This window comes from Mirounga leonina, unplaced genomic scaffold, assembly GCF_011800145.1.
Source record: "Mirounga leonina isolate KUSES-001 unplaced genomic scaffold, KU_Mleo_1.0 Mir_173, whole genome shotgun sequence".
Taxonomy (NCBI): Eukaryota; Metazoa; Chordata; class Mammalia; order Carnivora; family Phocidae; genus Mirounga; species Mirounga leonina.
This window is the reverse complement of record NW_023270447.1, coordinates 18803398-18822604: the sequence shown is the minus strand read 5'-3', so window position 1 is coordinate 18822604 and position 19207 is coordinate 18803398. Positions and strand designations below refer to the sequence as shown.

Here is a 19207-nt window from a genome sequence, read left to right as displayed (position 1 = left end):
AAGGATGCCCATTTTTACTGTAGTACTGGAATTCCTCCACAGAGCAACTAGGCAAGACACAGAAATAAAAGGCATTCAATTTGGAAAGGAAGAAATAGTTATCTTTGTGGATGACATGATCTTATAGGTAGAAAATTCTGAAGATTCCACAAAAACAACACTGTCAGAAATAAATGAATTCAGCAAAATTACAGCATACAAAAATCAACACACACCCTATCTTACATCACTTACAAAAATTAACTCAAAATGGATTAAAGACTTAACTGTAAGACCTGAAACCATGAAACCCCTAGAAGTAAAACATGCTATTAACATAGGTATTGGCAATGACTTTTTGTTTTTTTGGGGTGTTTTTTTGTTTGTTTTTTTTTTTAAAGATTTTATTTATTTGACACAGAGAGAGACAGGCAGGCAGAGGGAGAGGGAGAAGCAGGCTCCCCGCTGAGCAGAGAGCCCGACTCGGGGCTCAATCCCAGGACCCTGGGATCCTGACCTGAGCCAAAGGCAGACGCTTAACAACTGAGCCACCCAGGCGCCCTGGCAATGACTTTTTGGATAAGACATTTTAAGAACAAGCAACAAAATAAAAAACAAGTGGGACTACAACAAACTAAAAAATTTCTGCAAGGCAAAAGAAATAACAAAGTGAAAAGACAGCCTACAGAATGGGGAAAAATATTTCCAGACCATATATCTAATAAGGAGTTAATACCTCAAATATATAAAGAACCCACACAACTCCATAGCTAAAAATCAAATAACCCAATTAAAAATGGGCATTGAATCTGAATAGACATTTTTTCAAAGAAAACATATAAATGGCCAACAGGTACATGAAAAGATACTCAATATCACTAGTGATTAGGGAAATGCAAATCAAAACCACAATGAGGTATATCACCTTATGCCTGTTAGAATGGCCATGATCAAATGCTGATAAAGACACAGAGAAAAGGAACCCTTGTGCACTGCTGGTGGGAATGACCTGGTTTAGCCACTATGAAAAACAGTATGGAGGTTCCTCAAAAAATAGAACTACCCTATGATCCAGCAATTCCACTTCTGGGTATTTATCCAAAGAAAGCAAAACCACTAACTTGAAAAGATATCTGCCATCCTATGTTCAAAGCAGATTATTTACGAACAGCTAAAATATGGAAACTACCTAAGTGTCCATCAATGGATGAATAAAGAAATTGTGGTAAATATATACAATAGAATATTCTTTACCCATAAAAAATGAGGAAACCTTGACACTTACAACAACCTAAATGGACCTTAAAGGCATTATGCTAAGTGAAATAAGTCAGAGAAAGACACATAATGTATGACCTCAACTACATGTGGAATCTAAAAGGAAAACAACAGCAACAACAACAACAAATTCACAAAGAGATCAGATTCATGGTTACCAGAGGTGGGGTGGTAGTGAGAGGGGGAAACTGGAGAAAAGCGGCCAAAAAGTACAACTTCCAGTTACAAGACAATTAAGTACTAGAGATGTACTGTACAACATGATGACTACAGTTAACACTGCTATAGGATATACAGGAAAGTTAAGAGTGTAAATCCTAAGAGTTCTCATCACAAGGAAAAAAAATTTTTTCTTTTTTTGCTTTTTCTATTTTAATCTACGTGATGATGGATGCTAACTAAACTAATGGCAGTAATCATTTCACAATGCAGCCAATCCTTGAACAACACAGGTTTGAACTGTGTGGGTCCAGTTTTAAGCAGTTATTTCACAGTACAGTACTGTAAATGTATTTTCTCTTCCTTACGAATTTCCTAATAACATTTTTTCTCTAGCTATTTTATTTTAAGAACAGTATCTAACACGCATCAAACAAAGTATGTGTTAATCAACTCTTCATGTTATTGGTAAGTCTTCTGATCAACAGTTGGCTATTAGTAGTAAAGTTGCTGGGGAGTCAAAAATTATACATGGATTTTCTACTGCAGGGGGTCAACACCCCTAACCCCCATATCATTCAAGGATCTATTGGATGTGAAAGTCAAACTATTACACTGTACACTTTAAACTTAGATAGTGATGTATGTGAATTAGATCTCAATAAAACTAGGAAAAAATTTTAAAATAACAATAGAGGGAAAAAAATCAACATGCAAAGGTCAATGGCATTTCCATAAATAGACAATGGCCATCCTGAAAAAACATTAAGAAAATGATACCATTTACAAAAGCATCAAAAAGAATATAATATTGGGGCTCCTCAGTGGCACAGTCAGTTAAGTGTCCAACTCTTGATTTCAGCTCAGGTCTCGATCTCAGGGTCATGAGTCCAAGCCCAGAATTGGGCTCCATGCGGGGGAGCCTATTTAAAAATTAATTAATTAATTAATATTTTTGAAGTTAATATTTAGGAATAAACTTAACCAAAGAGGCTAAAGACTTGTATACTGAAAACATTGCCAAAAGAAATTAAAGATGACAAAAACAAATGAAAAGACATCCAGTGTTCATGGATTAGGAGACTTAATAACATTAAAATGTTAATAGTACTCAAAGTAGATTTAATGCAATCCTTATGAATATCCCAGTAGCATTTTTGCAGACATAGGAAATTTCATTCTAAAACTTACATGGAATTTCAAAGGACCCTAAATAGCCAAAACAATCTTGAAAATGAAAAACAAAGTTACAGATCTCACATTTCCTGATTTTAAAACTTACCATAAAGCTATTAAACAGTGTGGTAGTGGCATAAAGACAAACGTACTGATGAATGGACTGTAATAGATAGCCCAGAAATATACTCTCATATATAAGGTCAAACGATTCTTGACAAGGATGCCAAGAACATTCAAAATACAGAGACAGTCTTCCCAACAAATGATGCTGAGAAACCCAAATAAACATGCAAAAGAATGAAATTGGACTCTTACTTTCAAATGTTGAATCCACTTCACATATACGGGATAAATCCCACCTGTTTATAGTGTATAATTGTTTTTATACATTGTTTGGTTCAATTTGCCAATATTTTATTGAGAATATTTTGCATCTAAGTTCATCAGAGACGTTAGTCTGTAGTTTTCTTGTTTTTGTACTATCTCTATCTAGTTTTGATATCAGTGTAGTATTAGCTTCATAAAATGAAATGGAAATGTTCCCTCTTCCATTTTCTGGAAAGGATTAGATAGAATTGGTGTTAATTCTTCTTAAAATTGTTTAAAATAATTCTCCAGCTTGAAATTTTCCAGTGAAACTTCAATCCTGGAAAAGTTTCCCATGAAACTTTCCATCTTGGCCTAGAGATTTGTTTTTTTGGGGAGTTTCACAATTCTAAATTCAATGCCTTTAACAGTTACTGGGCTATTAAATATAAATTTCATATTGAGTGAGTTGTGGTTGGTTGTGTTTTTCAAGATACTGGGCCACTTCATCCAAATTGTTAAATTTTGTCTGTAAGTTGTTCATAGTAAGCTCTTATTGTCCTCACAATGTCTATAAGGGTCTATAGTGATACCCCATTACATTATTAAATTGGTAATTTTTATCCACTTTCTTTTTGTCAGTCCTTCTAGTTCATCAATTTTATCGATTTTTCGTATAAGTAGCTTTTTGTTTCAGTGATTTTTTTTCTTTTTAATTTCCTTTATATCTACTCTTAAATTTATTATTTTCTTTTTCTGCTTGCTTTGGGTTTATTTTGCTTTTCATTTTCTATTATATGAACACTTTCTCTTTTCAAATGTAACATTTAATGCTGTAAATTTCTCAGCACTGCTTTAGCTGTATTCCACATATTTTGATATATTTTCATTTTCATTAAGTTCTTTTTTTATTTTGAGAATTTTTAGCCATGGATTATTTAGAAGCGTGTTAGTTTTCAGTCGACAGATTTTCCTGCTATTGATCTCTAATTTGATTCCATTATGGTCAGAGAATATACTCTGTATAATAACCATTCTTTTAAATTTGTTCAGGTTTGTTCTACTGTTGAAGATGTCATCTATTTTCATGAGTATTTCATGGGCACTTGAATAAGATATGTATTCCATGTTGCTAGGTGGGATGTTCTATATAGGTCATTTTTTTTTTTTTTTAAGATTTATTTACTTATTTGACAGAGAGATAGATAGAGCCAAAGAGCACAAGCGGAGGGAATGGCAGAGGGAGAGGGAGAAGCAGGCTCTGCACTGAGCAGGGAGCCCAACACGGGGCTTGATCCCAAGACCCTGGGATCATGACCTGAGCTGAAGGCAGATGCTTAACTATCTGAGCCACCTAGGTGCCCCTATTTAGGTCATTTACATCCTGTTGGTTTACTGTGTTCAGATTTTTATATTCTTGCTGATTTTATGCCTAATGGTTGTATCAGTTGTTGAGAGGAGAGTATTAAAGTCTTCAATTTTAATTGTGGATTCATCTTTTCCTTTTTCAGCTTTATCAGTTTTTTGTGTTTTTTTAGTGTAGATTATGGCTCTATTGTTTGGTACCTACACATTTAGGTTCATTACATCTTCCTGGTAGACTGATGCTTTTATCATTATTTAATCTCCTCTTGGTCCCTGGTAATTTTCTTTGTTCTAAAGTCTACTTTACCAGAATTTAATGTAATCATTCTTGCTTCTTTTTTAGGTTAATGTTTGTATGGTATAGTCTTTAATATCTTTTTCAGCCCATGTAAATTTGTTGTAAGCTACATATAGTTATGGTTGTGTGTCTTTTATCCACTCTGTCATTTTCTTTGATTGATATATTTATACCATTTACATTTAAAGTAATTTCCAACCTGCAGATTAAATGTTCCTACTCACCTGTGGCAGGTATGACTGTGTTAGAAGAGCCACTTGAAAACCACAAGAATAATGACTCAATATAAAGAACATCAATGAAGAGATAAAAAAGAAATCAAACAAAAATTTATAAAATTTATAAATTTATAAAACAGAAACAAATTCTGAAGATGAACAATAATTAAAATGAAAAATGCACTAGTGAATCTCAAAAGATTTGAGCAAGCAGAATAGATCATCAGTGGACATGAAAGTAGGTCAACTGAAATTACAATCTGAGAAGTAGAAAGAAAAAAGAACGAAGGAAAATGCACAGAGCCTAAGAGATCTGTGGACACCATCAAGTGTAACAACCTATTTATAATGAGAGACAAAGGAGAGAAAGAGGTAAAAAATATTTCAAAAAATAATGACAATAAATATCCAAAATTTGATAAAAGACATGAAACTAAACAGCCAACAAACTCAACAAACTCCAAGTAGGAAAACTCCAAATAGATCCAGACTATCACATTAATCTAAAATGGTCAAAACCCAAACACAAAGAATGAATAATAAAAGCAGCAGGAGAGAAGCAATTAGTCACATACATCGGGCCCTAAGAAGATAAAAAGCTTATTTCTCATCAAATACCATAGAGGCTACAATTTTTAACCAAAATTTCTATACCCAGCAAAATTATCCTTCAAAAAAAAGGGGGGGATTAAGACAGTCTCAGAAAAGCAGAAGCTGAAGAGAGTGAACCACTAGTAGAACTGCCCCACAAGAAATGTTAAAGGGAGTCCTTCAGGCTACAATGAAAGAACACACCAAATGGTAATTCAAAGCTATGAAAAGAAATAAAGAACAATAAAGACAACTACATGGGTAAACATAAAAGCCACTACTACTGTATAAAGTAACTTGGGACAGTAACACAAAACAGAAGAGGGATGGAGCTGTATAGAAAAGTCTTTACACTATTGATACAAAGCTGGTATTAATTCAAACTAGATTATTATAATTGTAAAATGTTAACTGTAATTGCCAAGGTAAACACAATAACTAAAAAATAGACATAAAAGGAAATAAGGAAGTCAAAATGATGCACAACACAAAGCTCAATTAACACACCCAAAAAAGCAGTAATAGATAGAACAACCACACAAATTTTGAATAAGGAAATAGAGAATCTGAATAACACTACAAACCAAGTGGACCTAACATATAAAGAATAATCTACCCAACAACAGCAGAATATACTTTCTTTTCAAAGTACACACGGAACATTTTTTAGGATAGACCACATGTTAGGCCACAAAACAAGCCATAAAAATTCAAGACTGAAATGATACAAATACCTTTTCTGACCACAATGGAATGAAACTAGAAATCAACAGCACAAAGAAAACTGGAAATCCACAAATCTGTGAAAATTTAACAACATTCTTAAACAGCCAAAGGGTCAAAACAAAGAAAAAAAGGGAAATTAGAAAATACCTTGAGACAAATGAAAATGAAAACACAACATACCAAAACCTGAGGGATACAATGAAAGCAATGCTAACAGGGAACTGTACAATTGTAAATACTTAGATTAAAAAAGAAAAAAGATCTTAAATCAACAACCTAACTTTACAACTCTAGAAATTAGAAAAGGAAAACATTAACCCAAAGCTAGAAGAAGGAAATAATAAAGATTAGAGCAGAGATAAATGGCATAGAGAACACAAAAACAATAGAAAAAAACAACCACAACAATGAAACAAAGAGTTGGCTTTATGAAAAGATCAACAAAATTGACAAGTCCTCTGCTAGGGATTAAGAAAAAAGGAAGAAGATTCAATTAAATCAGAAATAAAAGGGGATGTATAAACAATGTCACAGAAATAAAGAGGATTATAAAAAAATACTATGAAAACTGTACACCAAAAAATTGGATAACCAAAAAGAAATGGATAAACTCCTAGGAACATGCACCCTACAAAGACTGAATCATGAGGCAATAAAAAATTGTGAACAGACCTTTAACTAGTAAGGAGACTGCAACAGTAATCAAACCCCATTCCCCCCAAAAGGAAAGTCCACGATTAAATGGCTTTGCTGGAGAGTTCTACCAAATATTTAGAGAATTAACACCAATTCTCTCGAAACTCTTCCCAAAAAATTGAAGAGGAGGAAACATTTCCAAGCTCATTAAATGAGGCCAGCATTACCCTGGTACCAAAGTTAGACAAAGACACAAGAAAACTAGTCTAGACCAGTATCTTTGTTCTGAATATTGATACCAAAAAATTCTGAACTAAAAGCAAACTGATTTCAACAGCACATTGAAAGGATTATTACACCATAGTAGGAGGGATTTATTACTGGAATGCAAAAATGATTGAACATTTGAAAATCAATCAGTGTAATATACCACACATTAACAGAATGAACAAACACAACATAAATCATCTCAATTGATGCAGAAAAAAACATTTAACAAAATGTGACACCATTTCATGATACACTTGATCTTAGCCAAAAGGCCGAGAAGCGATTCACCATTTCATGATAAATAAAACTCTCAATAAACTAGGAATAGAAGAAATCTACCTCAACATAACGAAGTCCATTTACAAAAAAACACATAGCTAAACTCATACTCAGTGGTTAAATGCTGAAAGCTTTTCCTCTAACACCAAGAATAAGACAAGGTCGTCTGCTCTTGCTACTCCTATCAAACACAGTACTGGAAAACCTAGCCAGAGCAGTCAGGCAAGAAAAAAAATAAAAGCATTCAAATTGGAAAGGAAAAAATAAAATTATCTTTCTTCATAGACAACATGACCTTATGTAGAAAACCCCAAAATACCACCAAAAAACTGTTATAATAAACAAATCCAACCAATGTAGGACATAAAATTAACACACAAAATTCCGTTGTGTCTATACATTAACAATAAACAACCTCAAAAAAAAAATTAACAATCTCATTTACAAAAGCATCAAAAAGAATAAAAAACTTTGGAATAAATTTAACCAAGGAGATGAAAGACTTGCGCACTGAAGACCACAATACAATGCTGAAAAAAGTTAAAGAAAACACAAACGGAAAAATATCCAGTCTTCAAGTATTGGGAGACTTAATATTAAGATGTCCATATTATCCAAAGCAATTAACAGAGTCAACATAATCACTATCAAGTTCCCAGTGGCATTTTTTTTTTTTGCAGAAGTAGATAAATTCACCCTAAAATTCAAATATCAAGAGATCTCAAGGCAAAGTAATTTTGAAAAAGAACAAAGTTGCATGTCTCATATTTCTTAATTTAAAAGTAAATTTACAATGCTACAGTAATCAAAACACTCTGATAATGGCATAAAGACAAACAGACCAAAGGTCAGAAGACAGACCCTGGAAATACACTCACAAAATGGTCAAATGATCTCTTGCCAAGGATGCCAAGACTACTCAATGAAAAATGAATAGTCTCTTCAACAAATGGTGCTGGGGAAACAGGATAAACACATACAAAAGGATGAAGTTGGATCCTTCTTTTACACCATAAATAAAACTTAACTCAAAATGAATCAAAGACCTAAACATAAGACCTGAAACGATAAAACTCCTAGGATTTCTCCTACAGAGAAATGGGAGAAAATATCACCAAACTGTAGATCTGATAAGGAATTAATGTCTAGAATATATTAAAAATTCTTACAAAACAAAAACCCCCCAAACAACCCAATTAAAATATGGACTTGAATAGATGTTTCTCTAAATATGATCTACAAATGGCCAACAAACATGAAAAAATGCCCAACATCACTAGAGAAATGTAAATCGAAACCATGAGGTATCACTGCACATCCACCAGGATGGTTGTGTTTTCAAAATAACAGAAAATGACAAATGTTGGTGAAGGTGTGTGCACTGTTGGTAGGATTGTAAAGTGGTGCAAAAACAGTATGGATATTCCTGGAAAACTTAGAAATAGAACTATCATATGATCCAGCAATAACACTTTGAGGTATATATTCAAAAAAATTTAGCGTCTTGAAGAATATTTGCACACCCACGTTCATAACAGCACTGTTCACAATAGTGAAGAGATGGAAGCAACCCAAACATCTACTGATGGATGAATCAATAAAGGAAATGTGGTATATGAACACAATGAAATATTATACAGACTTAAACAGGAAAAAAAATCCTGTCACATGCTACCAAATGGATGAACCTTAAGGACATTACACTAAGTGAAATAAGGCAGTCACAAAAAGACAAATACTGTATGATTGATTCCATCTATAGGAGTCATCTAAAGTAGTCAAATTCATGAAAATAGAAAGTAGAATGTGGTCACCTAAGGCTGGAAGGAGGGGTAAAAAGGGAATTTGTTGTTTAATGGGTATAGAGTCTCAGATTTGCAAGATGAAAAAGGTCTGGATATCTGTTTCATAACAGTATGAATATACTTAATACTACTGAACCATACACTTAAAAATGATTAAGATGCACACAGTAGCACTATTCAAAATAGCCTAAAGGTATAAGCAACCCAAATGTCCATCCGCAGATGAATAGGTAGAGAATCTATAGCATAGCCATACAATAAAATATTATTCAGGCACAAAAAGAAATGAAGTACCAGGGTGCTTGGGTGGCTCAGTTGGTTAAGTGTCCGACTCTTGGTTTTGGCTCAGGTCATGATCTCATGGGGCCTGAGATGGAGCCCCGGGTAGGGCTCCCAGCTCAGCAGGGAGTCTGTTTGAAGATTCTCTTCCGCTGCCCCTCCCCCCACCACTCATGAACGTACTCTCTCTAAAACAAACAAATCTTAAAAAAAAGAGAGAGAGAAAGAGAAAGAAAGAAAGAAAACGAAAGAAAGAACCCACATCCTGCAACATGGATGAACCTCAAAAATGTTATGCTTCATCTGGCTGGCTCAGTAGATAGAGCGTGCAGCTCTTGATCTCAGGGTCTTGAGTTCAAGCCCTATGTTGGAGTAGAGCTTACTGAAAAAATAAAAATAAAAAAAATTATTATTGGGACACCCACAGAAGGAGAAAGTAGCTCAGTTTGTTAAGCATCTAAAACGTCCACTCAGGTCATGATCTCAGGGTCCTGGGATCGAGCCCCACATCAGGCTCTCCACTCAGCAGGGAATAATCTTCTCCCTCTCCCTCTGCCCCTTAGCCCACCCGTGCTTGCTCGTGTGCTCTCTAATAAATAAATAAAATATTTTTTAAAAAGCCAATGTTATGCTAAGTGAAAGAAGCTGGACAAAAAGGTTACATACTATATAATCCCTTTTATATGAAATATCCAGGACAGGCAAGGTCATAGAGATAAAAAGCACATTAGTGGTTTCCAGGGACTGGGGGAGAGGAAGGAATGAGGACTGACTGCTTAATGGGTACAGGGTTTCCTTGGGTGTCATGAAATATAATGGAACTAGTTACAGGTAATAATTGCACAACATTGTAAATCTAAAAAGTCACTGAATTTTATACTTTAAAATTAATAATATATTTTAGGTGAATTCTACCTTAGAAAAAATCAATTGTATTTCTATATACTAACAATGAACATATAGAATCTGAAATTAAAAATCACAATACTATCTCCAAAAAACCCAAAATATATGATAAACTGAACCTCATGAAAATTTAGAACTTTAAAGACCCTGTTAAGAAGATGACAACACATGTTGCAGACTGGAATGGGAGAAAGTACTTAGAAAAACCCTATCTAACGAAGGACCAGTAGCTACAATACATAACTCTCAAGACAACGGTAAAAAAATAAACAATCCAACTAGACAATGAGCAAAAGACATGAAAAGACGTTTCACCTAAAAGAAGGTAAAAATGCACATAATCACTTGAAAAGATGTTGAGCATTATTAGTCATTAGGGAAATGTAAATTTAAAACACAATGAGAGCTCTCTGGGCTCAGACCAAGTTTGCGACAGTATAGTTAAACGCACCAAGAAGGTCGGAATCATCGGTAAACACAGAACCCATATGATCCCTCCCTCAGGAAAATGGTGAAGAAGAGTGAAACAAGTCAGCGCGCCAAATACACTTTCTCCTTCTGTGGCAAAACCAAGAGGAAAAGACAAGCTGTGAGGACCTGGCATTGTGGTTCCTACATGAAAACGGTAGCCAGTGGTGCCTGGACCTACAACTACAACACCACTCCTGTCGTCACAGTGAAGTCTGCCATCAGACATTGCTAGCCCATAATAAATGGGTTAATTCTGTTAACAAAATTACTTTGGCTTGTTAAATTTATTAATTGGATGTTCTGATTTGCATTGCATTAATTTTACTTTCTCAAAAGACTTGGAAATTTAAAATCCTTCTAATTAAAAAAAATGCACCAATAAATACCACTTTTCACCGATCACATTGGCATGGATTAAGACAGGAATTAATATTTAGCAGGTGTGGGGAAAGAGATATTCTCAAACACTGCTAACAAAAACATTAAGTGATATAATCTCACTGCAATTTTGCAATATCAGAAATTAAACTGCACATATACACTGACCCAGCAATCCGTTGCTACAAATTATCCTACACTCTCACACAATTCCAATAATGTAGTGAAGAATATTTATTGCAGCACTGCATATAGAAGCAAAAAACCCTGAGATTTTACCAAAGTATCTCTATCAACAAGGAAACAATTATATTAAATGTAATCCATATATGGAAAAATGTCCAAGATATACTGGCAAATGGAAAGCGAAAGATGTAGAATACATATCAGCTATTTCTGATAATTTATGGGGAGTACAGTGCTGGGTGAGAGAGGACAGTTTTACTTACTCTAAACATGTCCATACTATTTGCTCATACTTAGTAAATAAGTATATGTGACTCCCATAAAAAAATAAAATTTCAAAAATACTAAATGTTACTTGGCAATATATCTGAAAAAGGTCAAATGTACATTGTGCAATCTCATCTATAATGAAGAACAAATATTTTTATTAATTTAAAAGTCTTTTCTTTTTTGCATTACAACAAAGGGCAGCACACATCTACATTGCTACTAAAGAGTGAAGTACAGAGAACTTAATTTGAAAATTAAGGAAATTAGCTAATACAAGGTAAGTATTCATAAAGAACTTCAAATCCTTGGATTCGGGAACTCTGCAAAATGAAAAAAGCAGTGGCTGACCATATAAAATACTGAAGCACAGAATGAAGACGAGTCTGAAACTAAGGTACACCTATCAGCCTCTGAGAAGAGAAACTAACCTAAAATCTTTCAAATACATGTAAGTCAAACAACCTCAAGGTTATATTTCTCTGAATACTCAAATTTATCAACAAGAAAACTAAACATACTTCACATCCATGATGAAATAAAACAAATAACTGACGTTCTGACATTTGATAAGAATCTATGTCTAAGAAAATCCTTGTAGGGATCAGAAGAAACAGCATGAGATGGGGTCAATGTCCAACTCTGTAATCAACCTTTATGGCAGAAGCTGCAAAGAGGAAAAGCAACAAATTGATCCCAGTGGGGAAGAACCTCTCCTTGCTTTGGACTTGCTAGAAGGCATAAAAATCCCCCAGGTGACTACAATGGCCAACCCAACCAGCCTAATTTCAAATATGGAAAAAAAAAACTAGTATAAAATACTTCACAATATTTTAAGTTCCTTAAGCATATTATTTATATATTACAGGCCTACAATGATAAAAACAAAATTTTTAAAAATACTTTTCATCAAACAGCAAGCTTCCTAAGCTATAAAAATCAAAAATATTATCACACTTCCAGACTATGATTCAATTTCCTTCTCTACTCCACTATTTTTTTACCCTCAGGAAAATGAGAAAAAGTTTTCTTTATAGATGTAACCAGTCTTCCTAATTTTCTACTTGTATTAATCTAATACATCCTTTAAAATTTTTAAAGAAATAACTATTACAAACTCACAAAAAGAATACCATTAGTAGCAAACACTCCAATTTCCATAACATGGATTAATGCCTTCATTTGAAAAGAGTAATCAAAATCAACAGTTTTCCTTAAGGTCTCAACTAAGAACATTACTAGCCATTTTTTAAAAACTGGATTCAAAGAAGACTTGGGTAATATTTTATTGCCTTCCAAAATATCTATAATGCTGTATTGTCCTCGTTGGCTCCTTCCTACAGCCCAATAGCAACTGAAGTACCCATGTCCTCATCCCATTCCAGCCAATATTCTGAATCCCTAGCTGACTGAGAGAGAATTCTGTTCATTGTTCCATTTTTTTTTTTTTTAAAGATTTTATTTTATTTATTTGACAGAGAGAGACACAGCGAGAGAGGGAACACAAGCAGAGGGAGTGGGAGGGAGAAGCAGGCCTCCCGCAGAGCAAGGAGCCCGATGCGGGGCTCGATCCCAGGACCCTGGGATCATGACCTGAGCCAAAGGCAGACGCTTAACGACTGAGCCACCCAGGCGTCCCTCATTTTTCCGTATTTTACAAACATTCACTAAGTACACACAGTACTCTGGCACTGTGCTACTAAGATAAGTAAGACACTGATGGTGTCTACCCTCAAAGAGCTCACAGTCCACTAAAGAAAACACTCTACTACAGTATGACTAGGTCTGGCTCAAAGGATAAGATAATGCTTGAGATGGACTATTTCAGGAGATAAGCTGATGAGCAAGAGGAAGGACAAGGTGAGAGGCTGGGGAAGAGTGACAACATATAATTAGGACTAAAACTAAATATATGAAACATCAGACTTCATTTATTAAGGTAATTCTAGACATTCTGGAATAGTTGCAGTGAAACTGTTATATGCTATGTTACGGAGTTTACATTTTATTGTGCAGGTGCTAGGGAACAGTAAAGGGGACAACTAGAGGAAGGAAAGCAGTGTAGAATGCTGCAAAGTGAGGTCAGAGACTTGGAGAATCCAATAAAATTACAGAGAGAATACATAAAAAAACTGTAGCATGTTCATACACTGGAACGGTACTCAGCAGTAAAAAATAATGAACTACTGATACTCACACAATAAGATGTATGTTGGCTGAAAAAAGCGACATATAAACGAGTGCATATTATATAATTCTATATATATAAAACTCAAGAACAGGCAAAACTAAGCTATGCTGATAAAATTCAGAAAGATGCTTACCTCAGGGGGAAAAGGCTATTGGACTGGAAAGGGAAGAGTTTGAGGAACTTTCTGGGCAATGAAAATGTTCTACATCTTGATCTGTATGGTAGTTACATGTGTGAACATGTATGTAAAAGCCTCATTCACCTCTATACTTTAAATTTTACCATACGTAAGTTACAACTTAATTTATATAAAAATGTAAGTTATATCTTATTAAAAAAAAGGAAAAAATGCATAATTGTGATAGAACAGGGTCAGAATAAGTTAAACCAGTGTCATCCCTTAAGCAATATCTGACTTATAAGAAATCAGAATAAAGGTTCTAACACACTATATATTCAATTAGGAAACAAAATCCCTGTAAGACCTTAAGTACAAAAGTCTAGCTTCTTCTTCCCTACAAGAAGATATATAGACAAGTGTTCCTTATAAATGCTGTGAAGATAATGTACTCGTCCTAAAGAAAAGAAATAGCTCACTATAAACCAAAAAAAAAAAAAAAAAAAAATTTTCTACACAGCAGTACCTACCTTACAGAAAGTACTATAAAGATTAACAAGGCATGAGAAGCAGTTAACACAATACAGAGCACAGTAAGTACTCTTCACACTACCACTACAATTATTATTATATAATAGCAATAAAAGGGAAACTTTCCTTCAAACTATGCCTAAACCACTTACTGAGAATACACTGTTTAACTACATATTATTCAACTACAGCACTTCTCATTCTAGGTTTTTTATTTTCTTTTTTTAACTTTGAGATCAGCAAGTTTCTGACAGCTGAAACATCTGGTTAGATTAGAGAAAGACCAAGTTAACTACAATTTAAGTATTCTTTTTAATCTGTTTATATCCTGAAACCATGTTCACTTGCCAAAAGATAGTAAGTCTATCTTTTAAACATCTCAACAGTTAATATTATTAAAAAACCCTCTTTCACATATCAGACCAAAAAAGTACATGATCACAATTCAATTTCCTGAAAGTCAACAGTCTTTAAAATATTAAAGCAAATCAGAATGCTAAATTAGAAAAGTCATTCAGTAGAGATACTCATAAGAAAAAAAGTGAAACAATCATTTATAATTCCAAACATTATATTAACATAAAGAAGTCATAATTTGGCAAATTTAATCAATTTATAGAAGTGCTTCATTAACAGAAATAAGAAAGTAAAATTCGCAAAGGCAAAAACTACTCAAGCACTATAATCAACTAAGAGAACACTGAAGCATCCAGCAAATCTCTTACTGAACTGGTTTCTGAATAGCTAAACCAACCACCAACTCAATTTTCTAACATGTTGAATAGTCACGGGAAACTACATACTTAAGTTAAACTCAACATAAAAGAAGGAAAACTAAGAATTTAGTTCCACAGTTTGATGACTCTATTGTTACTCCCACCAAATCAACTGGAGCAAGTACATCAAAACCAATTCTTCATATTTTGAAGTTTTATTGAAAAACTCATTAATTCTGAACTTGAAGGCACATTTTTAAAACACAAGTTTTTTGTGTTATTCCTACTTTGATATGTAACATTTAACAAAGTAGTCTTCTACTTACCTAGATTTTGTCTTATTAACATCTCGTTGCAAAAACAATCTCATTCGAAATTAACTCAAACCTGAAAGAATACATGTAAAGACCATCATTTAGTTTTTGTGTCAAGTATGAATAAGTACATCTATCATACACTTATTCTTTGAAATTAAAAACTGCAAATCAAATTATTTTGACATAACCTGTATCCAAAAGTGGTTCAACTAAAACATGACCATTTTAAACTTTTAGCAAACTTGCTAAGTACCATGTTTTTATGAACAATAATCTATTCAAATGAGAAACTTAAACTTTCTAGTTCTCTTTCAAAAAATTTACAGTAACTTTTCATTAATTTTAATAGTATAGCAATTAAAATCAGTATTTGTTAATAAAACACATACTTCTATCTAGATGTTTATCTAATACTATTAAATATATATACATATATATATATATACCAAAAAGTACACCAAAAAGCTGAAGAAAAAAAATACAGTATGAGATGGCATGAAAGTATATACTAACAGTAAATATAAAAATGGCTAACAATGATTAAGTACTTAGTAAATGCCAGGGACCATTATTCTAGAGGATAGTACACACTGATACTTTCCTGCTTCCTCAATTTAATTCACAATCTAGTATAATGTAACAGCTACCCCAACATTCCACTGAAAATTGACTTGAAAAATTACCTACCCCTAATTTTATCACATTCCACAAATTCTAAAAACTCAGTATGTCTTATCCTGTATTCTACAAATCTCCTTCCCCAGCCTGAAACTAGCTTGTTATTCTTTTGAATTCTTATTCACAAAAAATGGCACCACCATACCTACTGCCATTCTCACCTAGATTCCTGTAACTATTCTATTTCCAGACTATCGTCTCAAATTTCTTCTTCCCAGAATCATGTAAGTTATCATTTTGCAATGGCTATTGTGAGGATGTCACGTCTACGCTTCAAGTCCTTCAACAGTACTTACTCATCAATGATCTCATCCTTATCAATTATCCCCAATCTTTACTCTCACATTCACTCCAGGTTTCTAATACTAAACCCCTTCAACTCCCAGAACAGCCCCCATGCCCTCTCAGCTTTCACGCTGCTTCACATGGTGAACTATACCTACCTTTTCTCTCTCTTTAACTTTGCTAACACCTTTCTTACTAGTTTTGTAATATTTAGCTTAGTCACCCTGAAAGATCCTTCTTCAATTTCTTCCACTATGGTGTTTCTCAATTGCATAACTGTTTGATAGCTCTATTATCAACTGTTTACTTATGTGTCTCCTGAACTACAGTATGGACACGAAGGACAAGAATTCATTCATCTCATTTCAGCATTTTCACTGGGTGGCAGGCACATAGTAAAAGTACAACAGTGCAGGCTGAATCAAAGATTAGAAGTTTTGTGTTGTATCCCAAAATGTACACAGGGATACAAAAGATAAAGAAGTAAAATTCAGGCTAATGAGTTTAATTCACATTTCCAGGACTCGAGAAAAAAAATCCATATCCCTTCTGAATCTGGTAACATTACTTTATGAAATAACTACATCTAAGTAAAAAAAGACAACGATAAAAATCAGCCCGGTGCAAACTTTTATTGAGTAAATTAATCAATTTCACTGATCATCAATACCAAGATTTTGGTACTAAATGTTTGCATCCCTACTGAAAACAAAGTTTGTGGACTATAAATCCTAGACTCATTGAAGTATTAGACTTAAGCAAAAAAGAGCTAGAGAAGAAGGTGAATATGGTCTTAATACTAATGTCAACAACCTAGCCAAGTGTTTCTCAAACTTTAGCACACATCAGCATCACCCAGAGGGCTTGTTATACAGACTGCTAGCCCCCACCCTCAGAGTTCCTCATTCAGTAATTCTAAGTTGGAGCCCAATGATTTGCATTTCTAGTAAGTTCCTAAGGTGATGCTAGTTCCAGGACCACACACTAGGAACTGCAGACCTGGAGTTTTCTGCATAATGTCTAGAAGAGATGAGAATATTCTCTCAGCCACCCAATGCCACCAATCTTTACCTACCCAGGACTGGATACTGTGACCTATTACAAGCTAAACTAAAAATCAAAGTGAGAACACTAAAAGTCTACTATGAATTGCTGAGTGTGATGGGATGAAAAAAAAATGGCCCTGCAAGAGAATCCACATCCTAATCCCCAGAACCTGCGAATATTACCTTCTATAACCCCTCCCCCCAAAAGAAAAGTCTTTACAGATGTGATTAAGTTAAAAAATTTTGAGATGGAGAGATTATCCTGGATTATCTGGGTGGGCCCTAAGTATTCTTATAAAGAGGGAGATGGGGAAATTTGACTATACACAGAGAACGTGAGACAGAAGAGAGAGAGATTTGAAAACACTGGCCTTGAAGATTGCAGCCATAGTCAGGAATGTCTGTAGCCACCAGAACTGAGAGAGGCAAGGGATGGATCCTCCCCTAGAATTTCTGGAGAGAATAACCCTGCTGACACCTTGATTTCTGTCCAGTGATCCTGATTTCAGACTTCTGGCTTTCACAATTGTCAAACATAAGTTTGTTATTTAGAACCACCTAGTTTGTGATAATTTGTTAGAACAACAATAAAAAATGAATATACTGATGATGGCAGGTTCTCTAGGAAGCCAGAAGCACTACATAAAAGGTGCTATGAACAGATTCTTCATATGTTGAAACCCTAGTTCCCAATGTGACTGCATCTGGAGAAAGTGCCCTCAAAAAGGTTAACTGAGATTAAATAAGGACATAAGGATGGGGCCCTAATCCAATACGACTGGCATCCTAATAAGAAGAAAAAGACACCAGGGATGCATGCACAGAGGAAATGCCACATGAGGACACAGAAAGAAAACAGCCACCTTGAGGAAGGAAGCCTCAAATAAACCTAACACCCTAATCTTGGACTTCTAGACTCCAGAACTGTGAGAAAATAAATTTCTGTTGCTCAAGCCACCAAATCGGTGATATTTTGTTATTGCAGCCCTAGCAGACTAATACAAAGGATATACATGTTTGCACAACAATGTGAATGCACTTAATGCCACTTTCCTATACGTTAAAATGCTTAAACTGTTAAACATTATATGTATACTTTACCGCAATCCATAAACACCACACAAAGACAGTAACTAACTTTGACTTCAGTTCTTTTTTATTTTGCTCTTTTCAGTTATATTTCAAAGTCCGAGAAAAAAAAACACTTGTAATTACATTTGTTCCCCAGAGTCAAACCAGGTCACTGTAAACACTATATTTTTTAAAGGGGAATTTATAATGTAGTTTGATAGGAAGTACTTTTTAAATCCACACCTAAAAAATATAATTAGGATACTGTCTAGGTGAGTAATGAGAAAACTACAGATCAATATACCTGATGAATACTGAGCAAAAATCCTCAACAAAATATTAAAAACCAAACTTAACACATTAAAAGAATTCTACACATTGACCAAGGTGGATTTATTCCTGGAATGCAAGAATGGTTCAACAAATGAAAATCAATGTAATATACCATATTAACAGAACGAGGGACAGAAACCACATGATCATCTCAATCGGTGCAGAAAAAGCATCTGTCAAAACCCAACACCTTTTCATGACAGAAACGCTCAACAAACTGGTAATAGAAGAAAACTACCCCAACATAATAAAAGCCACATGTGAAAGGCTCACAGCTAGCATCAAACTCAATAGTGAAAGATGGAAAGTTTTTCCTCTAAGATTAAGAAAGTAAGGATGCCTCCT

General features: G+C 34.2%; 1 protein-coding gene and 1 pseudogene across 3 annotated transcripts in view; both read right to left on the bottom strand.

Annotated features, from left to right (window-relative positions):
* ZNF644 (zinc finger protein 644) overlaps positions 1-19207 on the bottom strand; it is a 101669-nt gene that overhangs the window by 51485 nt on the left and 30977 nt on the right. For 2 of the 3 annotated variants that reach the window (XM_035018064.1, XM_035018065.1), the window contains exon 2: positions 15459-15519. The exons of the other annotated variant lie outside the window; for it this stretch is intronic. In XM_035018064.1, the coding sequence (XP_034873955.1) occupies positions 15459-15502 (44 nt within the window). In that variant the 5' untranslated portion in view covers positions 15503-15519. The remainder of the gene's footprint in view (positions 1-15458; positions 15520-19207) is intronic. 3 annotated transcript variants of the gene reach the window in all.
* LOC118020512 lies at positions 7207-7289 on the bottom strand (annotated as a pseudogene).